Raw genomic sequence first — 16,111 nt, 5'->3', positions numbered from 1 at the left:
AAGTTTCATAAAGAAAAAATGAGGACATATTAATCTTAGATTTCAAAGTCAAAATGAAATTTGGTATGATAAGTCTCAGAACACCTAAAACTCTACTGACTACAGTTCCAAAACTTAGGTGCTGACTTTTTCAATTAGTAGTAGCTAACAAAGGCAATACTTACCTTTTTCAACAGCTTTTCATTACACAGTTTTTCACATACTAAAGATACTTCTGAATTTCCTGGTTCAAGCACTGAATTAGCAGTCATCTTTCCTAGATTCCTTAGTAATGCAGTAAGAGGCATTTCTTGTAACAAAGCCTTCCATACCTATTGCAGTAACATAGATTGAAATGTAAGGAATTGAGAGGAAATGAATCAATATGTTAACTGTATAATATTAAGAATATATTCTTTAAGGTTTTCTTATGGGGTTCAAAGTATTTCTAAAATAAAAATTTGTGTGCATTGGTCAAAGACTTATCAAATTAACTTGCTCTTCACTAGAGTAAGAAAGTGAAGTATTTTACGAAGGAATCACATAGAAGAATTTTATTTCTTTTTAATTAACAAGGCAAATTAACCAGCCTTTCTGAAGCAGAAATAACACTTAACTGAATGCAAACTCCATCTGGACATTGTATTAAGTGTTTTAAATAAATATTAATCTCAAGATATATTTTAGATTTTTGTTAAAAAGAACTGAATGTATAGTTATCCATATAAATCACATGTCATAAATTACTTTTATACATAGCATAAATTTTAATACCTGATACATATCAAATTACTCATGCTTAATCACATGCATACTATAAGCCACTTACCTCTTTAGACTTTAAATGATTTGTTAGAAGATGTTCCCTAACTAATCGATGTTCTTCTATTAGATGAATGACTTCCAGTTCATCTTTTGTGCGTTTCACTTTCTCTACAGCCTCCAGATACTTTAATAATTTTTCAGTCTCCACAGAAAGTGCTTTTTCTTTATACAATTCATGGACTTCTTTCCAGCCCTTTGTAATATATTTGGTTACAACAGCAAGTCCTTTAAGAAAATAAAGAAGTCAAACAGCATGAGAATATGGTATGGGATATACATAACTAGACACAGAGGAGCTTAACCTTTTAAGCTGTGAGGCTGCTTTCTGTGATATAACAAACACATTCAAACCAATGGAGTCAAATGATTTTGCTTATCCATCATAATTGTTTTAAAAGAAGCTCTGGAGAAAAGTCTCTTATACCATTAGTCATTTTATGATAACCTTTTTTTTTCTTTTTGAGACACCAGCATTAGAAACTTGGGTAGACAATACCTATCTCAGGTTCACAATCTCAGAAAATTCACAAAAGTACAGATCTGTCTCAGTTAATCTCCTTTCACTTGTCCCTTTCTGCTGCTAAATAAATAAGCATTTATAAATAGCAGAGGTAAGTGGAAGTGGACAGTTAGGTAGGTAATTTGTAATTTTTTAAAGATAAAGTATTACAGTCCAAATTAAAAAAAGGAAAACAATGTGTTCATTTCTTCTATAAATTCTTAAAAAAAATTTTTTTTAATGTTTATTTTTGAGAGAGAGAGACAGCGTGAGTTGTGGAGAGGCAGAGAGAGAGGGAGACACAGAATTGGAAGCAGGCTCCAGGCTCTGAGCTGTCAGCACAGAGCCCGACGCAGGGCTCGAACCCACGAGCTGTGAGATCATGACCTGAGCCGATGCTTAACTGACTGAGCCACCCAGGCGCCCCATCTTCTATAATTTCTTTTTTTTTTCAAATTTTATTTTGTTTCCATTTTCTGATTTTTATAAATTTTTTTTTTAACGTTTATTTATTTTTGAGACAGAGAGAGACAGAGCATGAACGGGGGAGGGGCAGAGAGAGAGGGAGACGCAGAATCGGAAGCAGGCTCCAGGATCTGAGCCATCAGCCCAGAGCCCGACGCGGGGCTCGAACTCACAGACCGCGAGATCGTGACCTGAGCTGAAGTCGGACGCTTAACCGACTGAGCCACCCAGGTGCCCCTATAATTTCTTTTAATAGTTGAAAGAGTTCTTGATTGCGGGGCTGAGGAAATTTGGGTTCTAGCCTACATTCTGCCAATAGATGGCTGTGTGATCATTCCAGGCCTTAGGTTTTACTTCTGTAAAATGTGGAAGGGGAGATTTGAGTTATCACACTCAAAAAGGTCTATGGGGTAAATGTTGGTAAAATAAACAAATGGAACAGGTTATATAATAAAGAGTGGTTAAGACTATGGGACTAGAGGGGTGTCTGGGTGGCTCGGTCAGTTAAGCGTCCAACTGCTGGTTTCCACTCAGGTCATGATCTCATGGTTTGTGAGTTCAAGTCCCACATGGACTGATAGCACGGAGCCTGCTTGGGACTCTCTCTCTCCCTCTCTCTCTACCCCTCCCCTGCTCACGCATGCTCTCGCTCTCTTTCTCAAAATTAATACATAAACTCAAAAAAAGAAAAAAGACCGTGGGACTAGTGAGTATGCCCTACAAATGTTTTAGTGAAGTTTTGGCTTAGTGCTGCCAAAAAGGGTATTTTCAAAAGTATCCAGGATAGGTATTTTTATGTATCTTCTGATTTTTTAAAAGTGATATTAGCAAAGAATTCATTTTTTTTCAACGTTTATTTATTTTTGGGACAGAGAGAGACAGAGCATGAACGGGGGAGGGGCAGAGAGAGAGGGAGACACAGAATCGGAAACAGGCTCCAGGCTCTGAGCCATCAGCCCAGAGCCTGACGCGGGGCTTGAACTCACGGACCGCGAGATCGTGACCTGGCTGAAGTCGGAGGCTTAACCGACTGCGCCACCCAGGCGTCCCTCATTTTTTTTTCTAAAATATTGTGCAGGCCAAGTAAAATCCATCTCTAAGGCAGTTGGAGCTTATGTGTTGTCCCTAGTCTCTAATTTAAATAATTTGATCAAAAGTCAACATTAGTATGTAGAAACTTGTAAAGTACTGTGACTTGTTACCTTCCAGATTTTAGTACAAAATCTTATATTGCCTTAAATTACTAAATGTTTCATATGTAAGCATGTCTTCTATTTTGTCTTTCCAACTAAAATAAAACTTTCTTAAAGGCAGTCTTCTTATTTTTATCATACCCAAATTCTATGGTGGCCACACAGTTAAGTACACAATAAATACCTGATTAATTAAATCATATTTTGACCTGTTTTATCTGTTTTAAATACACATTTCGGTCAAAATATTAAAATTTTACTTATTTGGGGGGCGCCTGGGTGGCTCAGTTGGTTAAGTGTCCGACTCTTGGTTTTGGGTCGGGTCACGATCTTGTATTTCCGGAGTTCAAGCCCATCCATGTCAGGCTCTGTGCTGATAGTGTGCAGCTGGCTTGGGATTCTCTCTCACCCTCTCTCTTTGCCCCTCCCCTGCTCACTCTCTCTCAAAATGAATAAACTAAAACTTTTTTTTTTTTAATAAAATATTACTTACTTGGTGGCTTAGAGTTTGATTCTAAATTCTTTTCACTCTGAGAAGCCTAGGGATCTCTTATGCCTGAACATACTGTTATGACCGCCAGATTTTAAGTATGAGTTCTGCCCTCAAAAAATTTAGAATTAAAGAATACTGTCTGTGGGAACAAGTTTAGGAAACATTTACTAATTCTCCATTTTATCAACCAAGAATTCAAAACCCAGTATAACCATTTGCACAAATTCAGAAACCAATTTTTCCAATTAGAACTAGCACTTAGGTCCACACCACCATCTCGTGTCTCAACAGACAAATAAAGCTGGATCCCTACATTCTTCTCATACTGAATCAAAAATTTAAAAGTAAAAAATTAAAGCATGAATATTTTAAGGAAAAAAACACAGGTAAATATTTTTATGACTTTATGTTGGAAAAGGCTGCTTTAAATCTAACACAAAACAAAAATCTATGAATAAAAACACGTAAGTGTCATTACATTAAAATTCCAAACTTTAGTGTGCCAGAAACCCCAATCAAAAAAATTGACAAAGAAAAAAAGGGGGAAAAGTGCATGATAACATGTTATTAATTCCTAAGTGTCCCAAGTTCTTAGAACAGTGCCCATCCATAGTAGGTGCTCAACAAACATTTGTTGAATGAATAGTGACTATCAACATTAAGAACAGCAACTCAATGGATAAAAGGGCAAAGATACAATATGCTCCGCAACAAATTACAAATCAGCAGCAGCACATGGAAAGATAAACTTTTGCCCACAAACACAAATTCAAGTAAGGTATAATTTTTCACCTATCCTATTGGCAAAGATTAAAAACCACTGGTAATAGTCACTGTTCAAATGTCAGGAAACTGGCCACTTCTATATACTCTTTGTGGGTTTAGTCTTTATAAAAATATTTACGTTATACACATTTTTTCTCTGTATTTTTGTAATAGTATGAAAACCCAGAAGCTACTTAACTGTCTTCAATGAGACTAAATAAATTATAGTGTATTCATTCAATGGTATATTTGCAACTATTTCCACTGACTTGAAGAAATACCAATCTGCTTTTAACGGAAACAAGGTCTAGGGGCACCTGGGTGGCTCAGTCGGTTAAGTGTCTGACTCTTGATTTCGGCTGAGGTCATGATCTCACAGTTTGCGGGTTCAAGGCCCACACTGGGCTCTGTGCAAACAGTGCAGAGCCTGCTTGGGATTCTGTCTCCCTCTCTCTATGGCCCTCCCCTCCACCTCAAAATAAATAAACATTAAAAACAAAACAAACAAAAAAACCCAAAGGAGGTCTATAAAAAAATTTTAAATAAAACAACGTATTTTAGGAAAAATCTGGAGTAATATACAATGTATATAGTAATTTCTTTTGAGAGGCAGGATTCTACTTTCTGTATTATATTTTTATGTATTATCCAGCTATTTAAAACAAGCATGTAATTTCTAATAAAAAAAACAAAACATCCAGGTGTTTGTATATGTAAATATTCGCAACAATTTACTGCTTAAATTTCATTTTAAAAAGTCCACTCATAATAAAAAATGATAAATTAGGAATTCATGAGGAGCTGTCTTTTCAAGTTTTATTTCTGGTATTAAAAAAAGCAAATTTTGGACATGTTGATTTTTGTGGATGCTTATACTTTACATTCTTCTTGCCCAAAAGTTTTTATTTCCCTTCTAAGAAGGACTAAGTAATTAGTGTACATCCAACTAACTTCTCAAAAGTCTCTTCCCACAGACATAGAAAACTGCCCCAAGTTACCATGTCCCCTGGCTGACTGCTTGGAGACAATTAACATCCTGAATTGTTAAGTTCAGCACTATTTCAGGCAGCCTTTAGGTTCCATGGAACATATGTCCTAGGAAGACAGGGAGGGAAAGAAAAATCTCAAGGGGCTGGAAGAGTACAGCCTGGCTATCTGCTGTCTACTGGCTAGGAGCCGCTTTGCTTCCTACGGCTTTCATCACGTCCATGCTGCTGTCATAGTCCGTAATCACTTGGGTAAGCATTCTAGCTAGCACAGTGACACTGTGAGATCTAGAATATTAAATTAATCTGTAAATCTGTCATTTGATTCTTGATTAGTAATGTCCGGATTGCCTGTGGTAGGGTTTAATTCCAAGGTAGTATTAAACATTTGAATTAGTCAACCAACGTGTTTTGAGAATGAAAGCCTGTTTCAAATAAAATATTTCTATTTATCGGTATTTACAACTTCCCCCAACCCAAAGGCTGTTATGCTTACCTTCATTGGAAGGTTTAAGATGTGACAATCTTAATAGATCTTTGTGAGACCAGCCATTTCTTTGTTTATACTTTGTAACTGCCAGAGCAAGGGCCATGCCCCCCTTTTCATTGTACCAGTCTGCTATAGCCTTCCGGAGGGCACGACCCCACATGCCACATTTCATGCTTTCCTTTAGATCTTTCTTAAACTGGATAAAAGTAAACAGATGTGTAGGAATGCGACAAACTTCAGAAACAGCTTTGAATGCCGCTTGTTTTGTGCTTATGTCGGAACACTGGGAACAAATGGCAAGTGCGAAGAGCATAGGCTCTTGCTTTGCCGTTCTGCCTTCTTGACTAAATGACTTTATTTCCTGTATCACTTCACATCCTCTGCCGTCTTCAATCAATCTAATTAAAGCTTCAGCATTTTCAAGGCCCAACTTTTGTTCTTTGATATAATAAGTCCCACCTTCAGAACCAAAACATAAGAACCGGTGTAGTCGATTCATATCAGTGACTTGCCATACATATCCATCTTCGGAATTGGTTATCTGCTTCTCATTCAGTGGTTGCATTTGGTTCACTGATTCCTCCATTCTTCTGTCTTTTAAGAAACCTATCAAAAAGCAAAATGTTATTATAGTTAGAAAGAAACAAAATTGTAAGAAAGAATACATTTATTTTTATTTATTTTTGAAAACATTTATTAATGTATATTTTTTGAAATCTGTTACAAAGTCTATTAACTTAAAAGCATTTTTTAGGCTCATTAAGTGGTAGTACGATAACCAGAAACAACAAAGAGGTTATATTTTGGAGGTATAAGTTTGTTGCGTCAGAGACTAAGCAGGCAATTTAGCATGCAGTCTGAAGGCCCAGAGAGAAAATAAAAAGGGGTAGGGAGAGCAGCTGTGGTAGCTGAGGCTAAGAAAGGTCTTACTCCCTGAATAACTGCATACACAGTTTTGGTTGCATATCCAACATCCGTTCCTTCCCTCCCCTCTCTTTCTGGCAGTAATGTCCTTTAGGGGAGGCTAGACCTTTTTCCAGACCGATGGGATGAATCTTGATTTACTCTAAGCCAGTGGTTCTCAAACTCTGTGTGCATCCAAAGTAACTGAATTGCTACTTAACATGCAGAATTGTGTGTTCCACCCACCACCCCCAAAGTTTCTTTCTTAATTTAGTTTATGTCTGGGGTGAGGCCCACACATTTGTACTGATCACAAATTCTCACTCAGGTAATGCTCGCATTTCTTTTGCCATGTGACAAGTATAGGGGATGGGCATCTAACTGGCCAGTGTGCAGTAAGTCTGCAGAGAATACTTCTGAGGTTTTCTTCACTCTTAAAAGTGGGCTTGGGCTCTTACTAAGAACGCTCCCTTTCTACCCTGAGACATTCATTTAAAGTGATGCTTGGAGTGTGGCAACTATCTTGAGCCACAGGGGAGCCAGTTTAGGAAGACACACTCATTTATAAGGATGGTAGCACAGAAAAAATATTAGAAGGAATCTGGGTCCATGGTATCATCGAGCAACCTGGAAATGCCTTACTTAGAAATTCTGTATCCTTGCATCTTTACTTGGAAATTTTGTATAGCTAAGCCGTTTGTAAGTTTTCTGTTACCTGTAGTTGAGAACATACTGATTAACATCCTATTAACTGTGCTCATGTGTAATTTATGTGATCAACTACCTGTACTTTCTTCCTTCCATTATCTCTAAAGCTACTAGCTGTATGGCAACAATATCGTTTTTTATCCTCCTAATGGAACAACCACAATGTCCACTACTTTATCAGTCCACTGCTACTCTAACTATAGTACAGCTGCCTATCTAGATGTCCCAAGTCTCCTGTCTATACCACTATAGTGCACTAGGTTTCTCCCCATGACAAACAAAACAACACGACCAGAAAATAAAGCTCAACCAGCATTTATTGCATATTAGATGTAAGACATGGAAGAGAGCCCTGTTACACTAAAAGGATTTTTTTTAAGTGTTTAAGAAAAAGAGTGTGTGTGTGTGTGTGTGCACATGTGCATGTGGGGGAGGGACAGAGAAAGGGGGTGGAGGAGGGAGAGACAGAATCCCAAGCAGGTTCCATGCTCAGTGCAGAGCCTGAAGAAGTGCTCAATCTCACGACCCTGAGATCAGGACCTGAGCCAATATCAGACGTCGGATACCACAGAGCCTGCTTGGGATTCTTTGTCTCCCTTTCTTTCTGCCTGCCCCCTCGCACCACCCCCCCCACCACTATCTCTCTCAAAATAATAAACATAAGAAAAAAAAAAGAGTCAAACACCTAACTGACTAAGCCATCCAGGTGTCCCTAAAAAGATTTTTTTTAAATGTTTTTCCCTGCCCTCAAAAAAACCCCACATTCTAGTCAGTGAGGTAGAAATATACATATAATACAAAGCAAACTGTAATTAAGTGCTCTAATAGAAGTGTACTGAGAGTCAGCAGAGAATAAAATAATGTTGTCTCAATAATACAGGAAGACTTGTGCAGAATAGGCAAACTGAAAAACTGGTATATAAAGTTTGGGGGAATGTATTCCAGAAAGGGATTTCTGAAATCTTGCTGTCTTTAGATTTTAGAAAAAGAACTAAGTATATTGACACAGCTGTAACGTAACGTTAACTGATAAGGTAGTAGTAGCTTAAAGGGCAACACAAGATAAAAGAAATTCTGTATTTCTTGCACATCTTCATAAAGATGATACAAGCTTAAGCACGTTTATATATTGTAGGGAAGGCTTAAGATGGAATCCTCGTGAATATTAACAATTAAGAGCTAGTGAGAAAAGGGCCCTTTAAAGGAGAAAGAGAAGGTGGGGTACACAGACTTAAAGTGAACCAGGGGCAGTGGTATCATGGACCACAGGGAAGAGAATTTCAAGGAGTCCATAGCTGTAATGTCAAATGCTCAGAGATGAAGTAAAGTCTGGAAAATGACTACTGGATTTAGCAAACAGGAGTGAGTGAAGAAGGGCAATTGTTGTAGAATCCTGCAAGAAGGAGCCTGAACAAAGTGAGATTAGGAGGGGCGCAAGGGTCGCTCAGTAGGTTAAGCATCGGAGTCTTGCTTTTGGCTCAGGTCATGATCTCACAGCTGTGAGATCAAGCCCAGCAATGAGCCCAATGCTGGGCTCTGCGCTGGGTAGGGAGCCTGCTCAAGATTCTCTCTCTCTATCCTTCCCCCCACTCACACGCCCTCTCTAAAAATAAGTAAGTGAGATTAGGAGTATGCAATGAGGGAGGCTTCACAAGTGGACTACTCTTTTACAGAAGCATAAAGGGAAGGTAAGAGAGATGAGAAGACATTGAGGTGAAGTGGAATGATTCAATTTGGAGCGGAAGACAGTAAAGGATGTAACCAAGGGGATGAGATCACTAAAAGAAGTCAAACAGAATAAGCTTTAGAGCATCCAGGTTGAGACTGGCCTACTGACAGCAAGAGAGACATCTCTTTCACTAAGGGTGTAGACAGATTTGAGAAAAGAGAGGAATAAGGAGATTGAGGGAAGTCTGGCAGGTAAGGGAGCCATGAGGTTGGGTCTCAGAGAGGGGAACACATCATGATATGGGGATAAATGCATGGGAGAATGGAGAGCCTCACATTTTGAAGGTGACTGGGGGCAGGGGACAGTAATTTGAATTGTGTTGGAAATAATCAGTGTCATTATGAGGCCTAGGCCTCAGATGGTGTCACCGTGTAATGATCATATTATATTAGTCATTAGGGACTGATTTACTGAGTGCAGCATAGGCTGAAACTGCTGCTGCAGTAATGATGCTTCTGCTATTTATTCTTACCCCCTCTTTAACATGGCTGTTTAGCTGCCTTTTAATCCAAAAAACTTTTGAGAAGGATAAGAGGCTTCTCAAAGACTGACACCTTAACTGCTAATTCCAGTAGAAAATTTTCTATATTATTTTGACCTTTGCACTGCATTTGATATTGCTAGCCCCATCTTTAGCTTTTACAAAAATACCCTTGGGTAGTACTTTCACCTGGCTATTGCTGCTTATTAGCTGAATAATATAGAAATGATATTCAGTATCAAATTATGCTAATACAACAGCTTTCCTGAACCAAAGCCCAAGAAGTGTGATTTAAAGGGCCCAGTTCAAATCTCAAAGTTCTTTCCCTTATTATTTTTTTGTCAGCATGTCTGGCTGGTATCTTTAGTTCCACTAAGAGCAGGGACCGGGTCTTAGTTGTGTATCCCTTCTCTGAACCTAGGATATCACTCTTAAGTAATTAGTAATATATATTTAAGAATAACAGAGGAATATTAAAGTAATTTTCTGAACCATCTAAGAATTATGTATGATTGCCTTTTCTTTCCTCTAACATTTAAAAAAAATTTTTTTTTCCCAACGTTTATTTTTTTGGGGACAGAGAGAGATAGAGCATGAACGGGGGAGGGGAAGAAAGAGAGAGGGAGACACAGAATCGGAAACAGGCTCCAGGCTCTGAGCCATCAGCCCAGAGCCTGACGCGGGGCTCGAACTCACGGACTGCGAGATTGTGACCTGGCTGAAGTCGGACGCTTAACCGACTGCGCCACCCAGGCGCCCCCCTCTAACATTTTTAAAAATAAGTCTCAACATGTGCAATTAAAAATATAATTCAAGCCTTTAAGATAAATTCTGTAATTAGAAAAAAAGTACTATATGCAGTAAATGGATATACAATAAAAAATAATACATGAGAAGTTATGAAGAGGAAGTAATGAATACTAAGTAAAACTGTCTTTTGAGAATAGTATTTCTTTGAAAGTTTTTCTAATGCATTTAGTATCAGGTATAAGTATCTTGTTGAGCAAGCAGCAAAATGAACTTTTAAATCTAGGGAAGATGCCTAAGAAAAATCCCTAAATGTAATCCTTGTAATCTCTACCATAAGAAATGTAGTTACTTATTCATAGCTGTGTCAATGGAATCTTATCCTTGCATATATTAATGACAACCATGAAGACATACCCTTTCAACATTTTTACAGGAAAAAATGGCCAGCTTTTCACATGGTTCTATGACTATTCTTTCCAGGATGAAACATAAAACAGTAGGACAGATTGCATGAATGGCCCCTCTCTACTTGCTTGTGTAAATTTATCAGACTCAAAAATTTAAAGTTAAATATGAAAAGCAGAATGGCACTACTTCTAAGCTACTCTCCTGGTACCTGACTGCTGATATATAAATTAACTTTAAAATTGTCTAGGTGGTAAGACAGCGGTATAATAAACAATATCTAGTTTTTTTCTTGGCAGAGCTTCAAAAATGCTAGGAATTTCCAGATTGATAAGTCTTTTTGTTATGCTAATGTGGTGATTCATTCTGGGCTTCAGGATGGGGGCTGGTCACCAAAAAGACTAATCATTTGATTAGCGGGTTGGAATTTTGGGCCAGATCAAACTCCCAGGAGGGCTGTAGGGCCCAAAATTGGGCTCAACCACACAGTCAACCAATCATAACCAATCATGCCTAGTAATAAAATCCCATATACAAACTGTGAATATCAAAGTTCACTGGTGCTTCCTAACTGGTAAACAAACTGATGTGCTGGGAGTGTGACCAGCCAGGATTCCACACAGAGGGTATCCCTCTCCTGCCTCCAGACTTTGGCTTATAGGTGTCTTCCATTTGGCTGGTCCTCAGGCATATCATTTAACTGTAATCATTAGGATAGCGTTTTTAGAGAGTTATGTGAGTCATTCTAGTGAATTATTGACCCTGAGGGGGTTGTGCGAAGCCCTGAATTTATAGTTGGTTGCGTAGACTAGAGACCCTACTTATAACAGGTGTCTCAAGAAAGGGTAGTCTTGTTGGGGATCTTGCCCTTTAACTTGTGGTGATGTAGGAAACAAAGGCAGAAGAATAAAAGATTAAATTTCCTTATAACTTACAGGCCATTGACAAGTCCTCAAGACAGGCAGATTGACATTCCTCTGGGAGCTCAGCTGCCTCGATGTTGACTTTGCTAAGGGCAAAAGGCAATCTTATTAGCCTGACCCCCCAGAATCGTATGTCTACTTGACATATAAACACTCCTTTGGAAACTTCCTTTACCTCTACTACCCGCCACCCCCCCCCCCCAAGATATATCTTGGCAATCATACTCCAAGCTTATGGTCCCCTGATAGATATCTGAAGGGTCTCATTACTGAGTTTTTACTAAACAGTAATAAATGACCTTTTCCTAACAGCAGCTAGCCTCTCAAGGTCCTGGAAACCTTGTTTCCAAAATACCTTCGAGACTAGACCCCTCCTCCCCTGAAGATATATAATCAGTCACCCATCGCAACCCCAGTGCAGCTCTTTCTGTCCATGGGTCCAGTCCCCGTGTTTTAATAAAACCACTTTTTTGCACTGAAAACATCTCAATAATTCTTTCTTGGTTGTTGGCTCCGAACCCCAACACTTAAAACCGCATCAGTGGGATCTTAAGCTAACTCTGGAACTGAACTGAACTGAACTGCAGAACACTGAGTTTGTGTCAGAGAACTGGGTCAAAACAGACACCAAAGGCACAGGGACAGTAGGAAAAAAAAAAGATAAACTGCACTTCACCAATATTTAAAATCTGTGTTTCCTCAAGAAAGTGAAAAGAGATCCCAGAGAATGGGAGAAAATAACACGCAAATCATACCATAAGGAACTTGTATCTAGAATTTATAAAAAACTCATAACTCAGTAATAAGATAATAACCCAATTAAAAAACAGGCAAAGCATCTGAGCAGGCACTTCTTCAAAGATGTCCAAATGGCCAATAAATATATAAAAAGATGCTGAATATCATTACTCATCAGGAAAATGTACAACAAAACTGAAATGAGATCCCACTTCACGTTCACTAGGATGGCTACAATCAAAATGACAATAATAAGAAGTGTTGGTGAGGAGCTGGAGAAATTAAGACCCACATACATTGTAAAACGAAGGATCATATGGTAACTCTATATTTAACCTTTTGAAGAATTGCCAAAGTGGTGAGGGGTTTCTTTACGGGGTGATGAAGATGTTCTGAAATTAGACAATGGTGAACGCTCACACTGAGATACAGAAACTAAAGCGACTCCATGAACTGTGTTTTTGCTCCTTTTCCTGCTTCTACACTTGCTAGGACCTGCACCCCACCTTACACACGCTTTACACTTCTAGTACAAAAAATGTATTCCCTTTCTGTAAGGGTCAAGGAGCTAATGATTTCTTTGGAGTCTTCCAGCACAGATCAGAGTGAAAGAGCAAGGTTGCAGACACTGACTCCAGGCACACTGCCGCCATATCCCTGGCTCCAGGGCACAAGTGACTTATGGAGGACACCTGAGCACTCCTCGTTCTGACCAGTTTCTGGATGCCTGAGAAGACATATGGACCAGACCACAATCCTTAATAAAAGCACCAGAGCCCAAACAAAACTGAGACTACTCTACTCTCCTTTCTGAGTCTCTCAGATACTCTGTATCTGTCACCTCTCTGTATCTTCAATAAACTCTGCTCTCACTTGATGTCTATCCTTCCTAAGGCCAAGGATCCTCTTGGCTGGTCCTGCAGGACTCCTTCTGGGTCCATGGACCCAGTCTGCCTATGTCAACACAAGTCTGTGAATATACTAAAATTCACTGTATTGCATACTTAAAATAGTGAATTTCATGACACGTCAATTCTATCTCCAAAATCTGTCATTAAACGAAAACTAAAAATTGACTATATTTGGGAAGTTATTTAAATAGACATTCAAATGATATTTAACTATCTATTTAACTATTTATCTAACTATCTATTTAACTATTTATCTACTTAACTATTTATTTATAGGTATTTCCTATATTTGTCTTTAGAAAGCAATTTGAGATACACACAGATATATACAGTATCTTAATTTCTCCTCTCCCCAACTCCAATCATCTCCCCTCTCGGAGCTTAAGCTCCACTGTCAGTGATTTAGAAGGCAGTTGGGCAGTGAGTGAGGTCAGAGCCTGGTCATCAATTAATCCACTCCTGAATAATCAAGTGTTGTAAATCCAGATTAACAATTAAAAAAAAAAAAAAAAGACAGTTAATTCTTTGGGTTGGCCTGTCCTATCCAGAGCTCTTAAAGCACACCATTCTAAAGACTCTAATATAGCTGAAGTTATTTTAAACTTCTGTAAATTAAAATTTGGGGAAGAATTAAACAGGTCACAGTATTTTTAAAGGCATAGCCACAATTTGGAAGTTGGTTGTGGACATTTTATACATTGCCCACTTCTTTCTTTCTTAATATTGACTGCCAAATCAGTGAATGCCAGTAATTAATATACAAAATGTATATTGTATATTACAATATACATATTGCCTTGGGCACTGTTGTATGTAACAGCAGTTCTTTCTGCTTTGTATTCATTAGAACAACGTTTACTGTTATCTTTTAACTGTACTAATAATACAGTGTTTTTGAGGATTCCTGTTTTTCTTGAATGTACACATCTGAATATCTTTGCAAACTCTGTTGACCGTTTATTACTTGAAAATGTTTCATCCCATGAGGTCGAACAAGTTTTGCAACTTAACCATTTTTAAATGAGGTCAAAGCTGATGTACACCTATGAGAGAGTGCCAGACAACTTAAAAGAAACAATACTGCAAAAACTGGGGCCACAAAGTCAAACAACTATCATTCAGACTGCTGGTGTACCTGAGTTGATCATGTCATGTGGGATGCAACAAAAAGTGGTGAGGACCTGTTGCAAACATGACAGCATGCCATCCCGAAGGCGTGCATCTTCAGCCAAGTGGTCGCCATGTAGTATGCATTTTTTATTACCAAATCTTCTCATTTTCCTCAAAGACCCAGCAATCTGGATTTTTTATGCAAATTTAGGATTAAATGTGAAAATAAGTGAAAAAAAATTTAAACTCCCTTTCTGGTTACTTCTAGGTTGTGTAAAGGGCTAATTTTTCAGTTAGGGGGGGGTCTTTCTACCACAGCCACCAAGTTCATAAATAAATGTTAGTTATGATGTATTTATTCAGCACAGAAAACACTTTCAAGTTCATGGCAATATCATAGATTATAAAATAACACACATTATCACAAACAGCTATGGACTCCAATGACACTCATTCTAGGTATGGTTCATTAAGGAAATACAGCTAGACTCCTGTGCCTCACAAACTTTTTCCTGTCTCCTAGGGACAAACTTCAAAAGTTTCAAATGAAAACAAACAAACAAACATTTTATACAAATTTTGATTTCTACTCCACAATATAGCCAGGCCTTTTTTTTTTTTTTTAAAGTAATCTCTATGCCCAACTTGGGGCTCTAATTTGCAACCAGGAGATCAAGAGTCTGATGCTCTACCGACTGAGCCACCCAGGCGCCCCATAACCATGCTTGCTTCAATATAAAAACTGTTCTGTTGTTTCCCTCAGTAATATTTGTCATGTTAATTTTGTGGCTTCACCTAGTCCATAACACAAGGCTCGCTAACTCCGATGCATAGGACACCTGTTTATGAAGCAAGGAATCAGTTTTGTCTACTAAAATATTTTTTTCTGGAAGCCAAAGGCCCTTCTTGGAACTCAGAGCTTTAAGGAGTGATGCATAAATACACATACTCTTAAAGATTTATAATCTTAACAGAGGTCTGCTGAACGAGGGCATTTTCACGGTTTAGCGAAAATAGGCATTTTTGGTTTAACTCCTTTAATCTTAGAAACATTACAAATGTTCGATTAATACATTACGTTTTTTTCAACCTAATTTTCTTTTAGGCATCGCATCCCCTTACACTTGTCTATCGTCCCCACGGATTACAGAACAGATCTCACTCTTCTCGTCATTCCCTCGAGGATAAATTCGCCTTCTGTCTTTGCACCAAAATCCCTCTTCCAAACCCCAGAGCCGGGGCAACGCCTCCCGGCGCAGAAGCCGCGGGAGGAGGAGGAGGAAGAGGAGGAGTAAAGCGGGCCCTCCGGACGCTGGCCTGTGGGAAGCTATGAAAGCACAAGCCAGAGCGGTCCGGGATTCGGGAAGGGCCCACCCTGGGGAGCGTGTCAGCCTGGCCAAGCGAGGTTGTGCCCACAGCGATGCTGGTTTCGTTACCCAGCAAGGGCAGGACGCGGAGGCAGGGCGGTGAAGAACGATGGTTTGGCGAAGTGTTTGCTCCGGCCTCGGTCGCAGGGATGCGGGATGAGGGACATGGAGGATGAGCTAAACCTTGCGCGTCCCCGGGGCCGCTCAGACCGCACAAAGGGCCCCAGTCGGCCTCCCGCAGTTTCCTCACCTGTGCTTGCCGGCCGACCCTCCGAACCCGCAGCGCCACTGGGAGAAGCCCTGCGAGGCGCGGGAAAACGGGTAGAAGCTGCTGCAGCCCTTAGGGCGGTAACTGCTCCAACTCCACTAACGCCGGGGCCTGCAGGTTCGG

General features: G+C 39.2%; 2 protein-coding genes across 6 annotated transcripts in view; one reads left to right on the top strand and one right to left on the bottom strand.

Moving 5' to 3' along the window:
* RO60 (Ro60, Y RNA binding protein) overlaps window positions 1-16,111 on the bottom strand; it is a 25,942-nt gene extending 9,831 nt beyond the window's left edge. Inside the window, exons 1-5 of one of the 4 annotated variants that reach the window (XM_027074947.2) lie at window positions 15,971-16,111; window positions 11,607-11,680; window positions 5,702-6,301; window positions 809-1,029; window positions 165-311 (exon numbers count right to left, since the gene is read on the bottom strand). In XM_027074947.2, coding sequence (XP_026930748.1) covers window positions 165-311; window positions 809-1,029; window positions 5,702-6,301; window positions 11,607-11,613 — 975 coding nt within the window. In that variant the 5' untranslated portion in view covers window positions 11,614-11,680; window positions 15,971-16,111. The other 3 variants (XM_053209575.1, XM_053209574.1, XM_027074948.2) reach the window with 3 other exon arrangements.
* UCHL5 (ubiquitin C-terminal hydrolase L5) overlaps window positions 15,653-16,111 on the top strand; it is a 41,756-nt gene continuing 41,297 nt past the window's right edge. The window contains exon 1 of one of the 2 annotated variants that reach the window (XM_053209577.1): window positions 15,653-16,105. In XM_053209577.1, the coding sequence (XP_053065552.1) occupies window positions 15,877-16,105 (229 nt within the window). In that variant the 5' untranslated portion in view covers window positions 15,653-15,876. The remainder of the gene's footprint in view (window positions 16,106-16,111) is intronic. The other variant, XM_053209576.1, reaches the window with a different exon arrangement.

Source organism: Acinonyx jubatus, chromosome E4, assembly GCF_027475565.1.
Source record: "Acinonyx jubatus isolate Ajub_Pintada_27869175 chromosome E4, VMU_Ajub_asm_v1.0, whole genome shotgun sequence".
Lineage (NCBI taxonomy): Eukaryota > Metazoa > Chordata > Mammalia > Carnivora > Felidae > Acinonyx > Acinonyx jubatus.
This window is presented reverse-complemented; position numbering and strand designations above follow the sequence as displayed.